Here is an 18,052-nt window from a genome sequence, read left to right as displayed (position 1 = left end):
TTTGTATCATCTTTTTCTTGAAAATGTTCCCAAACAGAGCTTCTCTTTACCTTCTTCCTTTGCACGATATCTTCTGCACTACTTCCTGCTACCACAACTTTACTCTCACTATCACTCGACATTGTTTTTAAAGATTTTTAATCTGTATTAAATTCACACAGATTTTGAAATATACGTCTGAACTTGCCGAATGTCTCAGCGATACTGCTCAACAGCGTACATAATGTCCAAGTACTAAGCACGCAGTCACACGTTTGTATACATCAGGTCACACGATTCTTAGAATCCGTGTGTCCAATAACTTCACGAAAACTGGCAAAAGAAATTGAACTGTATATTTACATATTTTGTAGGCTGTTATACAGCACTGCAGAATAGTTCAAGAAACGCCAGCCGGGTTTTCAAAATTTTAGGAAACCCGACTCGATCCGACTCGTCTCGGGTTCCCGATATTTTCGGATTCTCGCACACCCCTAGTTTCTGGAGGATAATAGGCCCGCGTGTCAGCGACTGTCTTGATCTACGTGGATGCTTCTGAATCTTGAACTTTAGTAAACATTAAAGGAAAACAGTTAACACGTTCGCGGACAATAATAATTTTATCGAACTGCAAAAAAAACGACAGGTGATTTATTTTCAAACTAGTTGTGATATTCAAATTTTTATTAGTCACGTTTTGTCCGAGTGCGCAGAATATCACAATGAATGCTATAGCGTCCACGTCAATATCGATCAAATTCGTGTCATATTGCTGTAGCATTCGCGTCCGCGAACGTGTTAAAAAATCGTCCAAAGGAAATACAGACTCGGAATGTGTAACAAATTGCTTATATTTCACCATCGGCGAGATGGTCCGAAGCCGCGTAACTGACTTGAAACCGACATCGATTCCCCGCTTCATATCTCATTGCGCTACTTTGCATTCTTTCACGTACGTCGGATCTCGAGCACTTCTGGCAACGTCAAGGCAAGAAAACCGCAGGCAATTTCGTCGAGAACAATGACGCGCGTCCTCGATCTCGTTGGACGGAACATTCGGCAATCCTCGGAGCGTACCGATCGCGCTGAATCGCAAGCATACAGACGTCCTCGGCTTCTGTGTTCCATCCGTTTGCCACGACGATTAACAATTATAATTATTCCCGTGAAAACTGTACGAGAGCCTGTAACATCGTCGAACGATTCCACGACTTTCGGCGTCCGGCGTCTCGCCGGCGAGGATCGTTCGCGCGAGCCGCGACGGTTGCAACCAATTTGCGTACTTCTATAAATGCAGGTACCGGTGGCGGTACACCGGGGCGCTCGAACGGCCGGTAAATGTTCCTAGGCGTCCAGCACGGCTGTATATTCCGTACTATACATAATGCATGAGCCGGTACGTGGTGTGTTTCTTCCTCGTACCCTTCATTCCTCCGGATCTCGCGAGCGGCCCTCTCCGACCGCGCCAACACCCCATTCGCTAATTAAGAAACTACTGAATTTATCCGACCGCTGTTTAAATCGTACAGCGAGCGTCGCAGCTGGCTATTAGAACTGTCCTCGTGTACGTCGTTTGTTGCTTGTATAGTATTCCGTCCTCGTCCATCGTGCTCGCTCCGCCTCGTTTAACCGCAACGGAAAGCAACGGAAAACGCTCGTCACTTCGAGCCGCGGGGTAACGGTTGAGAGGTGTGATTAACACGCACGGGGTATAATCTTCGCGGTAATAAGGCGTCGAGTCATTGAGTTTCTCGCGGATGATTTACTGAAGTCGAAGTTTACCGATGTTTTACTTCGTTGGATTCCGATCGTTGGCGATAGCCCTTCTTTTGAAAATTGAAATCTGTAGGAAAACTTGAAAAAACTGCTTTCGTCGTGCTTGTCAAATTTTTCAACGGTGGGAAGGAACGACATTGCACACGAGAGCAAAAAGTCCCATTGAAATCATCGACACAGATTTTTCCAACACTGTTTTCACCGACAATATTTCATCGACTCCAGATTTGTCCGACAACAGTTTTTCTCAACAATGACACTGACCGACAACAACATTAGACAATTGCATATCGCCACAGACGACGTTGCCTCAGTTTGCATTCGGCTGTGGTCGAAGAGTTATAATCATTCTTATTGTTAGTGAAAATAGTTAATTATACAAAAGTGTCTCGACCATATCCAGAAAACGACGGTTCTGTTATTGCAGAATATATATTATCAACTAAAAATAAAATATAACTAAACCTAAACCTAAACCTTGCGTTATCATTAGAAAAACAATGATGTACAAATATTATAATAATGACATCAGTATCATTGTCGGTTAATATCGTCGTCGGTTAAAACTGTTGCCGGGCAAATCTGGAGTCGATGAAATATTGTCGGTGAAAACAGTATCGAAGAATTCTGTGTTGATGATTTCAACGTAATCCGTAGAGGCCTTCGAGTTACAATATTATCGAGTTACACTCGTGGTAGGATTTTTCGAAAGAAAAGGCAAGTTGTACTCCCTGTGGAATTCGAATTCTATCGACTCTTAATTCTTCAAGCTAAAGGTTGAAAAAAACATCCGATGCAACGCGACATGTCACAATAACTATAAGAAAATCGTAAAGCAAGGGGGTTGAAGTTTTGTACGCTTAATGAACTGCTTCGCAGCGAGAAAGTTGGAAGAAAGGCAATTAAAGAGTGGTCAGAGAGAGAGAGAGAGAGAGAGAGAGAGAGAGAGAGAGAGAGAGAGAAAAACGAGGTGGAGAACGTACGAGTCGCGAGGCGTTCCAAATGTCTCAACGCCCTTTGACGATGATAAAGTGCTGATAATAACGCGACTAAGTAATCGCGCGGTTCCATCGGCCTGATTCGCCGGAGCCGAAGCCGCGCGACTCTGTCCCCAGACTGCGAGGAAGATAAATTTCTCGACACTGCTAATGGCGTTTCTTGCTTGCGAATTCATCTTACAAGGGCGTTCTGGGCCGGCGATGATCTGGGTGTTATAAGCCTTCACCGCCGCGAAAAGAAACGCTCGCCCCACCGCTGCATAAATATGCATGCATCCGCCGGTGGCTCTTGTAACAATCCTGCCTCCTCCTGGTTTTTCTTAATACCGACAACCACCTAAAAAATGTGGTCGTTACTCGTTTCGTCGTGGCGAAGTACCAACCAATACCCGTTACCGATATATCACCGGTTATGACGCGATACGTTAATAAATTAACCAGTCCCACTGTTGTCGGAAACCTTCATTCTCCGACGCTTGCACCGAGTTGCGAGTTTCTGCATGCAGTCGATGTTTGACAAAGTGTACTTCTATCAAAATCTTTCGTCTTGAGGGACGTTTTTCGTTTTGAGGGCAGACTCAAAGACCTGGTGTCGCAATTAATCTAGATAGCAATCTGGTTCTCGTGCAACAAGCCAAGCCGCGCAAGGATGCGCGTAATGGCCGGATTTACGGTATTAATGTAAATTAAATCATAAAACGTTGCAGGTCAGGTAATATTGCCAACGTATTCTTCTGCAGAAAATTGAGTGATTATTTGCGAAGCGGGTGAAATATGTCAACAAGGTCAACTTTCTGAACAACTTTTTCCTGTACACATTATCCTATATAGTGTGCAGTTTCACCCCTATCGTGGTCGATTAAAATTATCGATATAGGTTTGGGTTAGATTTAAATATCTATATTGATAGCTTTGACGGAATAGAAAATTAGTCACTTAGTTGTTAATTATGTGATAAATTTTATCGATTCTCACAGTAATGCACAAAACAAAAACTGTGCCTGATGGAAAACTCGGGCGAACATTAAGCAGGTTATAATTATATATTTACAGGCGCGTTATGATTATCAGCAAATTACAAAAAGAAAATGTCTGAGCTGTTGGATTTAAGTATAACATCCTCAGAAGGTGTGACAGTCGAGTGCAAAGGTTATAAGCAACTAAGAGGTTAATATAAATCTCAAGAATGACGGAAAATTGAATGGAAAGAAAAATTCGCTTCGGATAAATGCAGATTGTGCGATTGCAATCTTTGGAGATCCCGGTGCAGAGAAGAGGTCCAGACGAAGCGCGCGATGTTGATTTGTCAGTTTGCAAGGGCATCCTTGCTGACACGGAAATGGCGGCGCGATTTCTCTGGCGAAACGTGGCCCGGCGAGGGGTGCAGCGATACACGTCCGGGTGTATCCAGTAGGTATACACGTCGTTGTTGGCCGGCCGGGGTCGGCGGGGCACGCTATCGCGCGAATCCGCGCGCACGCGGTCCAAGAATTTCCGGAGAAGCTTCCAGTATGCATATGCATGCGGCCGCTGCGTGTACACCGGCGAACACCGGTAGACGTAAGATAGGAAATAACTGCCAATTAGCGCAAGCCACCAAAGGAGGCAAGCTAAGTGCAAGCCGCCAACGCTTGGCGCTGACTCACTTTCCATTGCGCAGACCTCGCGCGTTGACGCGCGATTCGACGTCCGCCAGGATCAAGCGGCGGAAAAGATCGAGATCTCTCGATTTCGAAGAATCTCGCCATCGTCGAATAAAATTCGCAAGCACGAGAACTGTGGAATGTTCGGAGTATGCGGTTCGTCGGTGGAATTTTCGGTACTGGCTTTGATTGACTCGTTTGGACTTTTTGCTCGATGAAGCAAAGCTATAAACCTTCATCGTGCGTCATCATCGCGATCATCGCACGTGTGTGTTTAACGTTAACGCGAAGGTACAGTAGACGTTCGTCTAGATTCTAATCTAGACTCTAACAGCTAAGCGACGATCCCTCTGGATCTTTTCGTTACTCACATTATTTCCCGTCGTTTCAAAACGTTTCGCGTTGAAATTGGCTGGATTTTGCAATTCAAGTCATTTATCGCTCCATCTTCCACGAAGCGTTCAAGTGGGAAGAAATTAATTCCCCTGTTATACGAATGACTCATGGTTCGTAAGCCTGATTGTTCGCCGATGGATTCGTGTATATCTCTAGCGTAATAATAGCAGAGATGATAGAAGTCAATTGTGCGTAGCAACATTATCGGAGATCTTCCTACGTTTTCAATGAATAATGAAAATAGAGTTCGTCACTTCCATTATACGAACAAATAATCATAACGAATAAACGATTGAGTTTCAACGTAGATTAAACATCCACCCGTCCGATATTTAACAGTCCATCGTCGGCAAATACGACCGATCGGCTGAAAAAAAGCGTCGTTGAACCCTCGATGAGAAACAACGCAGCTGGCTCGAGAGACATCGAAAAAGCGTTCGGGGAAAATTCACGGTAATGTCGCCCTCGCCGCGCCGCGGGGAAGACGGCAGATGCGCAGGGAATTCGTGTGATTGAGGGTGATACTCGGGCGAATCGAGGCCGCCAGGTTCGTGATCCGCGGTGATAAAATTCGGCACGAGGAGGAGCATATGGCATTTCGCGGCGTTCGCGTGATCATCTCGCATTTTTCTCTGTGTTCGTGAATCGGCTGCTGTTATATTCCTCTTTCCTATATACAGGGTGTTTCGTAACTTATGGGGCCCACTTCTCAGCTGATTGTACGCCTAAAAGTAATGAAAAAAAGTCATATAAATATATATCCTATCTATCTTCGTTTATGAGATATAATGAATTTTCTGTTTTAATTATTTTTACAAAAGATGCTCGAAATGACCGCCTTGCATTTGGAGACAAGCCTGCACGCGTCTTGTCATTGATCTGGTTACTCTCTCTATCATTCCTGGTGTTTCTCGAATTTGTCGGAAGCCTTGCTCTATTCTATTTCGTAGTATTTCAGCATGTTCAATCGATGTTGCGTATACAATAGATTTTCTTTCATGTGACTATTTGAAGATTCAGCAAATTTCGCAGTACTCTCTAAATCAGTTCAGTTCTTACTAATAATCGTAATACATATCGTATAAGATCGTGTTTGAAGTGATAATGAAGCGAATATTACGATTATTAGTATATTATTATTATTATTACGATTATTATTATTATTATTATTGTATTACGATTATTAGTAAGATAAACCAAGAATGATAGAGAGTGTAACCAGATGAATGACAAGACGCGTGCATGCTTGTCTTCAAATGCAAGGTGGTGATTTCGAGCATCTTTTGTAAAAGTAATTAAAACAGAAAATTGATTATATCTCATAAACGAAGACAGACAGGACATATATTTATATGACTTTTTTTCATTATTTTTAGGCGTACAATCAACTCCCGAAGTGGGTCCTACAAGTTACGAAACATATCCTGTATACCCTGTATATCTTTAATCATCGACGTGTGCTTAATTTGCGTCGCGGTTAATCGGCACTGCCTGCTCGATTTTCTCCCGCGTTAATTAAATTCTGACACGGTGATTAACCCTTCGTACGAGCATTGTGGAGTATCGTCGTACGCTACACGCTCAAGCAAAGGTCAATGTAATTTCGTTCGTGCGTCGAAAACGTCGATTCGACCGGTGGTCCCCGTCGTGCGTAATTAGTACAGAGCACCGATTTCCAATTCAATTTCGCGTTCCTTGACCCTTTCGTGTCAGATACTGTGTTCCTCGTTCGCGATTCAGTGAAAGTCGCTCTTCCACCGTCGATCCCTCTGGAATCGTTCTGGGATCCGGTTCTTACTGTAATCCAGACTAGAGAATGACCGCTGGAACGAGTCCGCGTAGTTGCACCGGTTACGCTACGAAAGCCAGATAAATTATTTATGAACGCCGTTCCAAACTTCGTGAAACTACCTCTCGCAAGTGTTCCCGGCGCGTGTTGTTTTCGTCCTCTTTCACATGATTAAACTTCCAAGCTCCCTTTCATCGGAGGATTCCCTCGCCCTTTTTCGCGTCCAGTCATCACGTTCACGTGTCCCATTCCCACGCTGTAATCACGCAAGGACAACGCAACTCCGTGTTTCCATTCGTGATACAGGCAGTCATGTGCACAGTGCGCGGAACAACGTGTAGATAACGACGTTTCAGGAGGCAGATCGCGACCGAGAGATTTATCCCGCGCGAAGACCGGGTGACGCTGTTTCCACCGCAGCTCCACCCCTGGTGAATTCTGAATGCGACCGCGGACTCGCAACGGCCCGTGGACGAGATGTCGAGAGAGAGAGAGAGAGAAGGAGAAAGTGCAGAAGCAAGCGGGGAGCGTAGGGGAAACGAAATCGGCCAGATTCGGATCAGAATTCAGGGAGCATTCTGGGTGTCGCCGCCACCAGCGACCGCGTAAGATTTACGAATTCGCGTTAGATCTCTGGCCGAATGTCGGATGTGTAGGGGCGTTCGGGAGCAGATAATCGATGCGGTGTCACACGGCGCTGTTCTCGCGAACAAAGCACCAAAATTATGCGGAGCGTGAGCAGAATACGCACGAAACAGGGATATATATTTGGGAAATATATACGATAAAACGTTAAAGGATCGAGGAACGAGGAGGGCGAAGTCAGACGAAGATTTATATGAAATAAAGCTTAAAGTTACTGTTAAATCTTTCGTATATGCACTAACGGTTCAATTCAAATACGAATACGAATACGTAAATAATATTGATTTAACGTAGTACAATCTAGAGTTTTAATTATCTCGATGCACTTTTGGAAAAATGCAAGGCTGACGAAAAGTTTCGTAGGTCGCAAATGAACTCCTACCGTGTGCTACGTGCTGTAGCGAACGGGTTAAAGACGAAACACTCGAAAGACTGTCAAAAGGGCATACAGAGTAAGCCAAAACTCAGAGCGCAAGAATGCTTAACATTTTCGCGCAAACACAAACGCAATAAACGTTTCTCGCGTCGGATAAAGACGAAAATTCGCAGCGGAGACAGGATAATGAATAAGTCGCGAAATTACGCGGTGTCGTGGCGCGGCGCTAAGAGGGAACGAAGCTCTGTGTCAGGCCTGGCCGATAAATTTCCATTCGTGCGCGAAATAATCGCCGTGATGTACGAGCCACGATATTCGTAATTTCGCGACGGCAATTTACTGATAGCTGCATTCTCGTGAAAGCCACGTCCGGCGGACAGGCGAAATATTACGCACGCCTCTCTGCCGACCGCGATACAAATGCACCGGCGAGGATCCTGCTCGTAGCAACGATCGAGAGACGAGCGGCCGCATAAGCAGGTAGGTCAGTCTCAGTGCCCGAGACGAAAATTGCTTCGAACGGGACCCGGAGGGCAGTCATCAGCTTTCGCGGAGCCTCGGCCTCGCGGAAAAACCTCGCGTCGTCTCGCCTTGGCGCGCGTGCGTGATTCGCGCGATCGTGCGTTCCCCTGAGAATTAATGTCTCAATCCGCGGCAACATTATACGTGAATTACCCGCGCGCGAGTGAGAAGAGATTGTTACCGGGGGGCTGTCGCGTCGTTATCCGTGCCATTTGCGAGTTTGTCTTTCGAAGCGCGTGCTGCGCTTTTTCACCCGACGATAGCCTATCATCATCGCTTTCCCATCGCGAGGAAAGTCTCTCCAGCCTCAACCGCGCATCTCACGCGAGATGAGAGGTCTGATCCGGGGCCCGAGACGTTGAAACTCGGATGAAATTACTTCGGTTGGAAGGACCGTAAAAGGATAATTACATACCGCTGGGAATAAGTTGTCAAACGAGCCGGCGATTTAACCCTCTCCTCTTTTCTTATTTTTCTTTTCTCTGTTTTCTTTTTTTTTTTTTTTCTCCTATACAGTGAATCGCGATTCGCCGTTCTCAAACGTTTGCGACTTTGAACGCGTGGATGATCAGAAAACAATTCGATTACACGTCACTTCTCTTTCGTTTGTTCGTTATGCGTAGCACGGAAGTCAACGAAATGTAAAAAATTGGGATTCGCCAAGGCAGTTTCACCACCGTTGCCGCGGACTATAATTACGAGCCAGCTACCTCGACCTAATAAAAGTAACTCGCTTGCGCGCCGGCGAAAGAAGTCGAGTTCAGAAAGTGGACAAAAAGGTCGGGACGCCGCAGGGTGTATCGCTCCATTTCGTTAAAAGCCGGTGTTTGAACGCCGAGATTACACGCGCGGCGATATGTAAAAGTCGCGAGTTGCTAAATATCGTCGCGAGCAGAGCGCTCATCTCGCTGCCATCGTCATGACCAATGTCTGGAAAACATCGTCGTTAGCGGGGCGGTGATAGAAGCGTCAAGAGGCGACGTCGTTCGCGGAGTTTGTAGCGCAGTCGACACGTTTGACTGGAATTTCCAGCCTGCTGGAGTTGTCGTTCTCGCAATTTCACGACGCGTTGGAGCCGATCTCGTGGCCCACGGCCATCGGCTGTGTTTCTTTGCCGTATGTACACTGTATCGGTACACAAGCGCCGTGAAACGAGAGAAAATTCGAAGCGATCGCCAGAAAGGACGAGAAACTGCCATTAACGGGCCGCGGTTTCCGCTAATCCAGCCGTTTCTCCCTTGTAACGTGGGAGGTTCGGTACAAGTCGCGCGATTCGCCTCAGCCTCAGATCGCGGACAGCCTGCAACGATGTTTGTGCAAGATGATTTACGGAGATCGAGAGCCGCATTTTCTTCGCAACGGCTCTAAACAATGAGCTTTCAAATCTTATCTGGCCATTGTGCGTGTTGTTTTATTACGAGGAAATAAAAACTGAAATCGTCGGAAGGAGGAGCGCCGGGTTAACTGCGAGTTTGTAATCTTTGCAAGGTCAGTCTTAATTATACGTTGTGACTGTGTGCAAATGCGCGGCGAAAAAAAAAAAAAAGAGAAAAAAGGATGAAATATCGTGCGAGAGGAGATTTATGGGAAGTTTAAGGATTCGTATCGCATCTCGCGAACAACGATTTGTTGCTACTAACGAATTATATTCTTTCCAACCATTTATGACACTTACTACATTAGGTCTGCAGAATAGATTTCTAGAAAATTGCAACTTCATCGTGTTACATATATTAGACTGTTTAATAAATTCGATCGTCACTTGATTTTACATTTTTCAAGGCATTAAAAATATACGTTATAGAAATTGTTGTTTACATCAATTATATATATATAATTTTAAATAGTTAAATTAACTGTTTAACTATTATAACTTAATATTAATAATAACATATAATTTTAAAATATTAAAAGAATTATTTGTTATTATCAAATCATTTAACCTCTTAGTTTGTAAATGACGAGTATACTCGTCATGCGAGAAAAGTAATTACGATTTGTTACTTAGATTAAATTTTTTGTAGAAAATAAAATAAACTTTAGACATTATAGAAAATTTTAAAACTATACTTGACTAGTTCTTTTCACATAATTTCTAAATACTTTCTTGCTACTAACATCAATCACTATTAATTAAGTTAAACAATAAAATTATTGATTAAAAAGAAAAAACTAGTGTAACTTCCTTGCTATTTAATTCAACTTTACAGCAGCTGCACATACTTTGCGTTTGACGAGTATAATCGTTCTAGCTGACTTTTAGAAGCGGCAACAGAGCAACAGAGGTTCGTTGTACTATTTAACAATGGGATTCAACGATCGTAGAGATACACTATTACACATGCAGGTACAATTTTTCAACGAAAAGCCCAAACCTTCAAAGTTACTCGATTCACTTGTAAAGAACAATCAATCAAACGATGCAAATTAATGTTGCGAACGAACTTGTTACACCAACCTAACGCATATTTCACAACAGAAAGCTCTGCCGCGATGGCACGAAGGTAGAATAATTGGGAAAAAAGCAAGCGAGACCAGAGGAAGGAGGACGACGCGTTATCAAGCAAAAATTCTTAAGGGAAGAGGAGCCGAAGGGTGGGCACGGCTCGGAGCAGCGTTGTTTCACGGGGGTAACGATCCTCGAGATCTCATTTACGGTACAAATTAGTCGTAGGCCGGTCCTTGGTTCTTAATGGTCGGCCGGCACGCAAAGAGGCTAGCTTTAATGAAGACCGCGCTTTGTCCGTGAGGAAGTGTTGCGCGACGCGACGCGGCTCGCAGCCGATCCGCTCGCGTTGCGCCGAGCCACGCGGTCGTATTTCGCGCGAGCGTCCGCTGAATGCGAGTTAAACGAAGATTTATGCCGCGCCGTGTAAATATAAACAACAATATGCAATCCCCGGCCTCATTGTCCCGCGCGAACGAGCCGCGCGAGCCGGCCAATGCCAACTAATAAGCGAACGCGTCTCGCTTTCACGCGCGCTCGCACGCTCGCGCGTCGCCAACCTTTCTACCAAGCTAATTGACTGAACGGAACCGGACTGCCTCTATTTTTCTACGTATGTTATTCCACTTTAAAGTTTGTCGAAACGGCGACTGTTAAGTAATATATAGTAATAAAGTTCAAGAAATGCGTGGTAATTTGCGGTGATATTCGCTGAATCGATCTCTAAAAATTTCAGTCTTCCAGCGTCGAAGTTTGATCTCGTCTGCCTCGGAAGAGATCGGAACTGTGACTTGTCGCTCTGAGAGGTGAGACGAATGGTCTGAAATTGAGTTTCCAAATCGTTCCGGAGATCAATTGCAATTGAATTGGCAATTTGCTGTCCTCAATGATTTTCTAGAAGACCAGACCAGAGTTTGAATACCCGCAGTATTCCGACGAGAGAAAACAAAAAAACAGGAAGAAAATAAAGGTTCGTCGCACATTTCGCCGCGATCTGTTTCCTCTAACCATTCTCATCGGCAACGACGAACAAGACAGACCGCGCGGAGGATGAAAAATGGAGACACGGCGGTGTGTTTCGTCAGCGAGAGAGAACGCGTTTCGTCTCGCCGGTGAAATTTCAGCGGGCGCGTAATGCGCGCGCCTATTAAATGAACCGGTTTTAATGAATTTGCTTGTCCGCGGCGCGGCGTGCGCGAGTGGTGCCCGGCGTGCACGTGTAGCAGCGGCGAGCGTGCAGTCGCCTCGGAAGACTAATCGACCGGGGCGTAACGAGCCACCGAGCGACGATCCTTCCTCTCCACGAAGACGAGGACGAGGACGAAACTCGCCTGCCTCTTCTCCGCGAGCGGCCGTGTTTTTTGCCAGCGCGCTTCAGAAATTTGTCTGTCGCTGCCTTAATACGCCGGCTGTCACGCGCGTCCGCGCTCATCCATCCAGAGTACTTCTGGCTACGTGCACCTCTCCCGCCGCTCCCCTCGGATCGCTTTAAATTCGCCGATTCCCACGTGCGATTTCGCCCATCGCGATTTATTTTACCAGCGCTTCGTTTCAACTTGCCTCGAAAGTTGACCGTGTGCGTCACTCTTCCCATTTTTTACCTGATCGTAAGTAACATAAGAGCGACTCCTCCTTGGACTTGAGTCTATCAGTCTCTCGTTACAAACGAGTGATATCGACTGATGAGTTTTTCGTATGGAACGAGCGAAAAAACGAGTCGAGGCGAGGCGCGGTTCGAACCTGGCTGTGCCGTCGACTAAACTAATTTCGAATTTTTCAATTAACGAAGCTTCCATTAATTCCGATGATGTGCGTTTTACTGGAGAGAAATAGGCATCGAAATCGACGCGATCATTAGGCTCTCGTCATTAGAGATAGTGCCTCGATTGTAATCACTACCAGCTAACTTACACCGACCGGGCATCGTATCGATTCAATAAATCTCGCGCTTCTTTTTTCCTCGTAACATGTGTTGCGAGGTGATACGCAAGACATTCATTCATCATCGGTGCGAATGAGAGAAGATATATATATATAATAAAGATTCTGACTGCCACACTCACAATTCCGATCGATCTCGAATCGATGAATTCTCGCAAACTTTAACTGGAACAAAGTTTCCAATGACTGTCAGCGATAACACTCTCGCGATTCGCTCGTATAACTATCAAATTCTTTCATAAATTTTCAACGTATACACGGTGGTTGTAAAAATTTGCGAAATTCGGGTCTTCGAAGGACTGTTATCTAAGACGTTTCTGGTTTCTTTGTGGATCATAGTGTTCTTCTGAATCGTTCGAACATGTTTGTTTTTCGATAACTTTTTTCAAAAAAACGCGTTTTCGGCAATTTTGATTACGAGCAATCACGTGGCCAATGTTCGACGATCGTACGTCATTTTCACAAGGTCCTGTGATTACAACGTTTAGAAGTGTGGCAAGGCGATTCGTGACACGGGAAGACGCGCGTCAAACCGCGTAATAACAGATCTGTCGTTGTTTTTCCAAGCGAAATTCATCCCTCTCTCCATTGAGAGAGAAATAATAATCGTTTGACAGGTGGAGTGTACTCACTATGTCCTCCATGCTGTGATTTCCAGCGTGCATTAATCCGGGATTCGTACAGCTCCTCACGGGCGTCGCGCGAAGCGAAGCGAAGAGAAGCTTGCGTACACACGCCCGTTACTGTACCGCTTCTCCCCTCGTTGTTTCTTCGTTCGATCACACTTCGTTTCTCTTTGCACTGAACGTCGAACTGCTAGCTGTCACGGCTAGGACCATCGTTCCAAAAACAATCACTTTCCATCGAGAAACTTGTCACCACTTTCAAACTCGGCTGGAACTTGTCCCTGCTCCGAAACCGTTCGCGACGGTCATAACACTATGTTTCACGGTACGTCTTTTCACGGATCGCTGGTACCTGTCGCTGGATACAAGGATTCCTTCCTTCCTGTTCACCTGGGTAAATAATTACACTCGGCCGTGTATGTATATATCCTCGCGAATCGGAGCTGTTCCTCGTAATCCGAGACGATGGAGTATCGAGTCTATTCGTACACGGAAAAGCTCGCGCTGGAGAAACACGTACACGCACCGGCCGGCGATCTCACCGTAAGATCGCCGCGAAGATCGTCGTTACCGGTACACGGTGACGACAACGACAGTCGGGGTGGTCCACGACGCGCGACATCCTCGTACCGCTCGTCGAAATCTCCGCGTGCTCGTTACACGTTTGCCAGCGCGCCGACGGTATCCTCTGCGAGCGGTTGCCTTCTCCCTCCGGGGATCGATTCTGTTGTCGACCACCGTGCACCGTGACGCTCTCGAAAAATCGACGAAATTCTCAAACGATCGGCAAACCCTGGTGTCACGCTCTCGATCCTTTCTATTTCGTATCGATCGTACGGCTCGTCCCGTTTTTATCGCGTTCCAAGGAGCAAGAACGTTCAGCGGACGGGGCCAGGGACCACACACAGTTGTGGAAGAGTTCGTAGAACGATGGACGATCGTAGTGGAACACGAGACGAACGAACGAACGAACGAACGGACAGACGGACGGACGGGATGCAAAGAACGCGCCGAGAGCGAACCGTTCGCCGGCTCGGGCTGAATCTCACTGACTCGGTTGTTGCGTTGCCCGCCAGCTCTGACCGCGACGTGTTACGCTCGATAGAGAGGGAGAGAGAGAGAGAGAGAGAAGCACGTAGAAGAAGAGAGAGCGTGACAGAGACGAGTAGGAAACCCGTGTAGAGGGGGTTGTGAGGCCCTTCCATCGAACCCCTCCATGGCAGAGGCCTACCGGGTGCCCAGGGCCTCGACCATTATCTCTGTTAGGCAGCGCTGCCTCGCGTCACGGACGACCCAGAGGGACCAGGTTCCGAGGGCTTTATTATATTTACGAGGCGTTATCGAGCCAATCCAACAATATTGATTCCGCGCCGCGAAGAGATCGGCCATCTTAAAGAACGCCCAGTCCACCGAACCCCTCCTACCCCTTTGGTTACGCGCCCTCTTGCTACCGGAGGGCTCGTGCCACTCTCGCCCTTGTTCTTTTCGCTCGCTATTTCTTAATATCGTTAATCTTTCGTTCGGTCGATCGAGCCAACTTCGCCCATTGGCCAATTTTACAATCTCGCTCTTTTCTCGGTTTTTGCCGCCAAGAATACGTATGTATATACGGTGTGCGAGAACTCGAAAATATCGGGAACCCGATGGTCGGGACGAGTCGGGTCGGATCGTGTTCTCGAAAATTTCGAGAACCCGGCTACCGTTTCTCGAACTAATCTGCAGTGCTGTATAGCAGCCTACAAAATATGTAAATATACAGTTTAATTTCTTCTGTCAGTTTTCGCGAAGTTATTGGAAACACGGATTCTAAGAATCGTGTGACCTGATGTATACAAACGTGTGACTGCGTGCTTAGTACTCGGACATTATGTACGCTGTTGAGCAGTATCGCTGAAACATTCGGCAAGTTCAGACGTATATTTCAAAATCTGTGTGAATTTAATAAAGATTAAAAATTTAAAAAAAAAAAATGTCGAGTGATAGTGAGAGTAAAATTGTGGTAGCAGTAAGTAGTGCAGAAGATATCGTGCAGAGGAAGAAGGTAAAGAGAAGCTCTGTTTGGGATTTTCAAGAAAAAGATGACACAAAGGCAGAACGCACGCATTGTCACCATGAATTTTAAATTGTAAGTATGCAAATACTACTGGTTTATTACGCCATTTGAAGCATATGCATCCAAACATAAGTACATGTACTAGAAAAGAAACTGAATCGATATAAAATTTGTCGCTGGTACAAAATGATTCGCGAAAGATTGTTAAACCAAAAGATATAACAGAAGAAATTACTCGAATGATGGTTCTAGATCTGCGACCTTTCGATACAGTTGAAGGCGTAGGCTTTAACGAATTATTTAAGCTTGTTCCCAATCCTATCCCAAATCCCAACTCTTTCAGGAATCCCGATAAATTCGAGAATCTCGAAATTTTCGGGTACCCGTCCCGATCCCGAAAAAATTTCGTGTTCCGGACCCGACCCGATATTTCGGGTTCTCGCACATCTCTAGTAATTACACGATTTCCAGCATTTGTTTCGCACGAACAAAGCTGAAGGCATGTAGCCTGCTCGACGATCTCGATTTGCTCTCTCCTCTGGACGGAGAAGCGGTCTAGAACATGCGGGTTTTCGTTTATACAAATTCTTTTTGATTCGCCGCGACACAGGCAGTCGCATAGGGGTGATCTCCTTGGAAGTTCTTTCTTTTTTTTTTTTTTTTTTAAGATCATTCCCGATGGATAACAGCACGGCATCGCTGTAAGCGAGACGTTTTCGATTCCATGGCGGCGGAAGTTACGGAAACGTAGCAATTTATTCATTCGCCCGGGGCCCAGACTAGTTGTCCTCTATTTCTTCCTCGTTCTCGTCAGTTTTTTCCTCTCCTGCCATCGCGCTGCCAGCGAGATGACCTCTCGTCGTTGTCGGAATAAAAACGAGTTTCTCGTATGAGTTAGATGTCCTTTTGAATGATCGTGTCGGTCTTTACCTGACTCGTTGCCTCGGGGTCATTGTCTTTGTAATCCCAGTTCTCGTTTCAGCCCGGTGCTCGTATTATGCTCATGATTTAGGTGAATTCTATTACGACCTACTCTCGGCATACATACTGTCACATTAAAGTCGGGATCTTTGTTACGCCGGCATGGCTCTCTCGAATGGCTTCGTCGCCTCCTTTTTAATCGATGCTAAACCAAGGATCAGAGCCGTGAGCTTTCAATTTCTTTGAAAACAAACAACTAACTTTTGTAAATTTCCTCTAATTGTCGCAAAAAGATTGGTATAGACTTCATCATCCTTTTCTATCCTACTACACGCGTAGAAGCTTAGAAATGAGCAGTTCATATCAACCATTACCCAAATGTTTGTTCAATTTCAAGATTGTTTTACTCAATAAGGTCAATTTACTCCCATTAAATCCTCGTCAGTCGGAGCAACGCCATCGTTGGCAACGGTGACTTCAATGCCCAGAAATAACACCAGCTTCTATCAACAGCAAACTTTCCTTCGTTCCTCAGCGAACGTTTGCTTCGCGCTTCGCGACGATCGATCGGACACGACTTTTCTCGGGAACGAATAGCATCGTCGAAGTACATACGATCGATCATCCGTGAGACAGTGCTTCAAGAGCACTGTATGGTGTAATAATCGCAACAGGAGGACACTCTCCACATGTCTACTTACTGGTTGCAAACTGGTGTTCCGAACGAGAGCCGATCGTTCATTGCCTGGCGCATGTTCAAGCATGTACGTGGGTGTGTAGGTGGGCCGCGTAACAGCTGATCGTCGCCGTTGATCGGAACGGGCCGAGCAGGAAGCCGCGGACGTCCTCGTGGCCGCATACGCGCGCTGCTTCGGAATTTCATCCGTATTAGATTCGAGCGGACCGATAAAGATACGGTATCTCGGTTGCTCTCTCCCACTCGCGGCTCGGCTCCCTTTTCGCTTGGTTCGCCACTCCGAACGTCCTTCCGATCTCCGTTTTTGGTTTCGACTCTTTGTTCGTTACACAATTTGATTCGTTCTGTTGTGCTTCTTTTGTGGTCCCATCTCACGCGAGATTCTATTAACTTTTTCATTCGTTCGTCGTGGATCGTTTTTCCCTCCGTGTTCATTAGCGTTTGAAAGGACGTGTGAAGCGGAACGTTTCATGCGTGTAATAGAAAGACGTTTAATCGTTGCCCCGTAATACAAATCGCGTTGCTCGAGCTTTGACAGTCGCGACTAATTATAAAATTGGGTTGATCGAGTTGATCGAGTATCGTTTCGACGCCAATTGCAAGTTCGGCCAGTTTCACGTCCCATTAAATTCTACGTTGTCGCAATTAAACGGTATAGTAGAATCGAAAGGAACCTTGAGAAACGAAGGAACGAGCAGTAGTTTATTCATGCGGCGATCTACGCGTGGATTATTTTGCACGACGCGCCGCGTATTCTTCATAACGATACCGATCGATGTAAAAATGGTGGGAGACATTAACGAACGGCATGAATAGAGATGCCGTTACCCGATCTAGAAATTGCATCTTACGATACGGTCATTAGACGTCGTGTAAGAATACCATATTCACAGTTTCGTTCGATGATTGAAATAACCACAAATGTTATCAAAATAGTGGAGATCAGGTGGCGAATCTTATGTGGCAAGTACAATAGCACAGAGTTTCTCAAACTTTCCCGCTTGACGACCCCTTTTACCCGAGCAAATATTTCCGCGACCCTGGTATATAAACTAGAAATAGAAATTAAAACATTTGCTGACAATAAATCATAAAGAAAATTTATTCTCTGGTATACACACGAATATAATTTTACCATGTAGATAAAGACAAAGCCAGATATTCAATTTTTTAGTTGAAATATTTTTTAGTTGAAATAAGAATCCCTGCAACAGCAGTTCGTCGAATAACACAACCTCAGAGGA

General features: G+C 45.6%; 1 protein-coding gene across 2 annotated transcripts in view; it reads right to left on the bottom strand.

The window, feature by feature from the left end:
- LOC122533120 (TSC22 domain family protein 1-like) overlaps positions 1-14,172 on the bottom strand; it is an 84,772-nt gene extending 70,600 nt beyond the window's left edge. For both annotated transcript variants that reach the window (XM_043662516.1, XM_043662517.1), the window contains exon 1: positions 13,144-14,172. In XM_043662516.1, coding sequence (XP_043518451.1) covers positions 13,144-13,176 — 33 coding nt within the window. In that variant the 5' untranslated portion in view covers positions 13,177-14,172. The remainder of the gene's footprint in view (positions 1-13,143) is intronic.
- Positions 14,173-18,052: the final 3,880 nt, after the last annotated feature.

This window comes from Frieseomelitta varia, unplaced genomic scaffold, assembly GCF_011392965.1.
Source record: "Frieseomelitta varia isolate USP_RPSP 00005682 unplaced genomic scaffold, Fvar_1.2 scaffold_495, whole genome shotgun sequence".
Taxonomy (NCBI): Eukaryota; Metazoa; Arthropoda; class Insecta; order Hymenoptera; family Apidae; genus Frieseomelitta; species Frieseomelitta varia.
The sequence above is the reverse complement of the archived record's forward strand: the minus strand, read 5'-3'. Positions and strand labels throughout refer to the sequence as shown.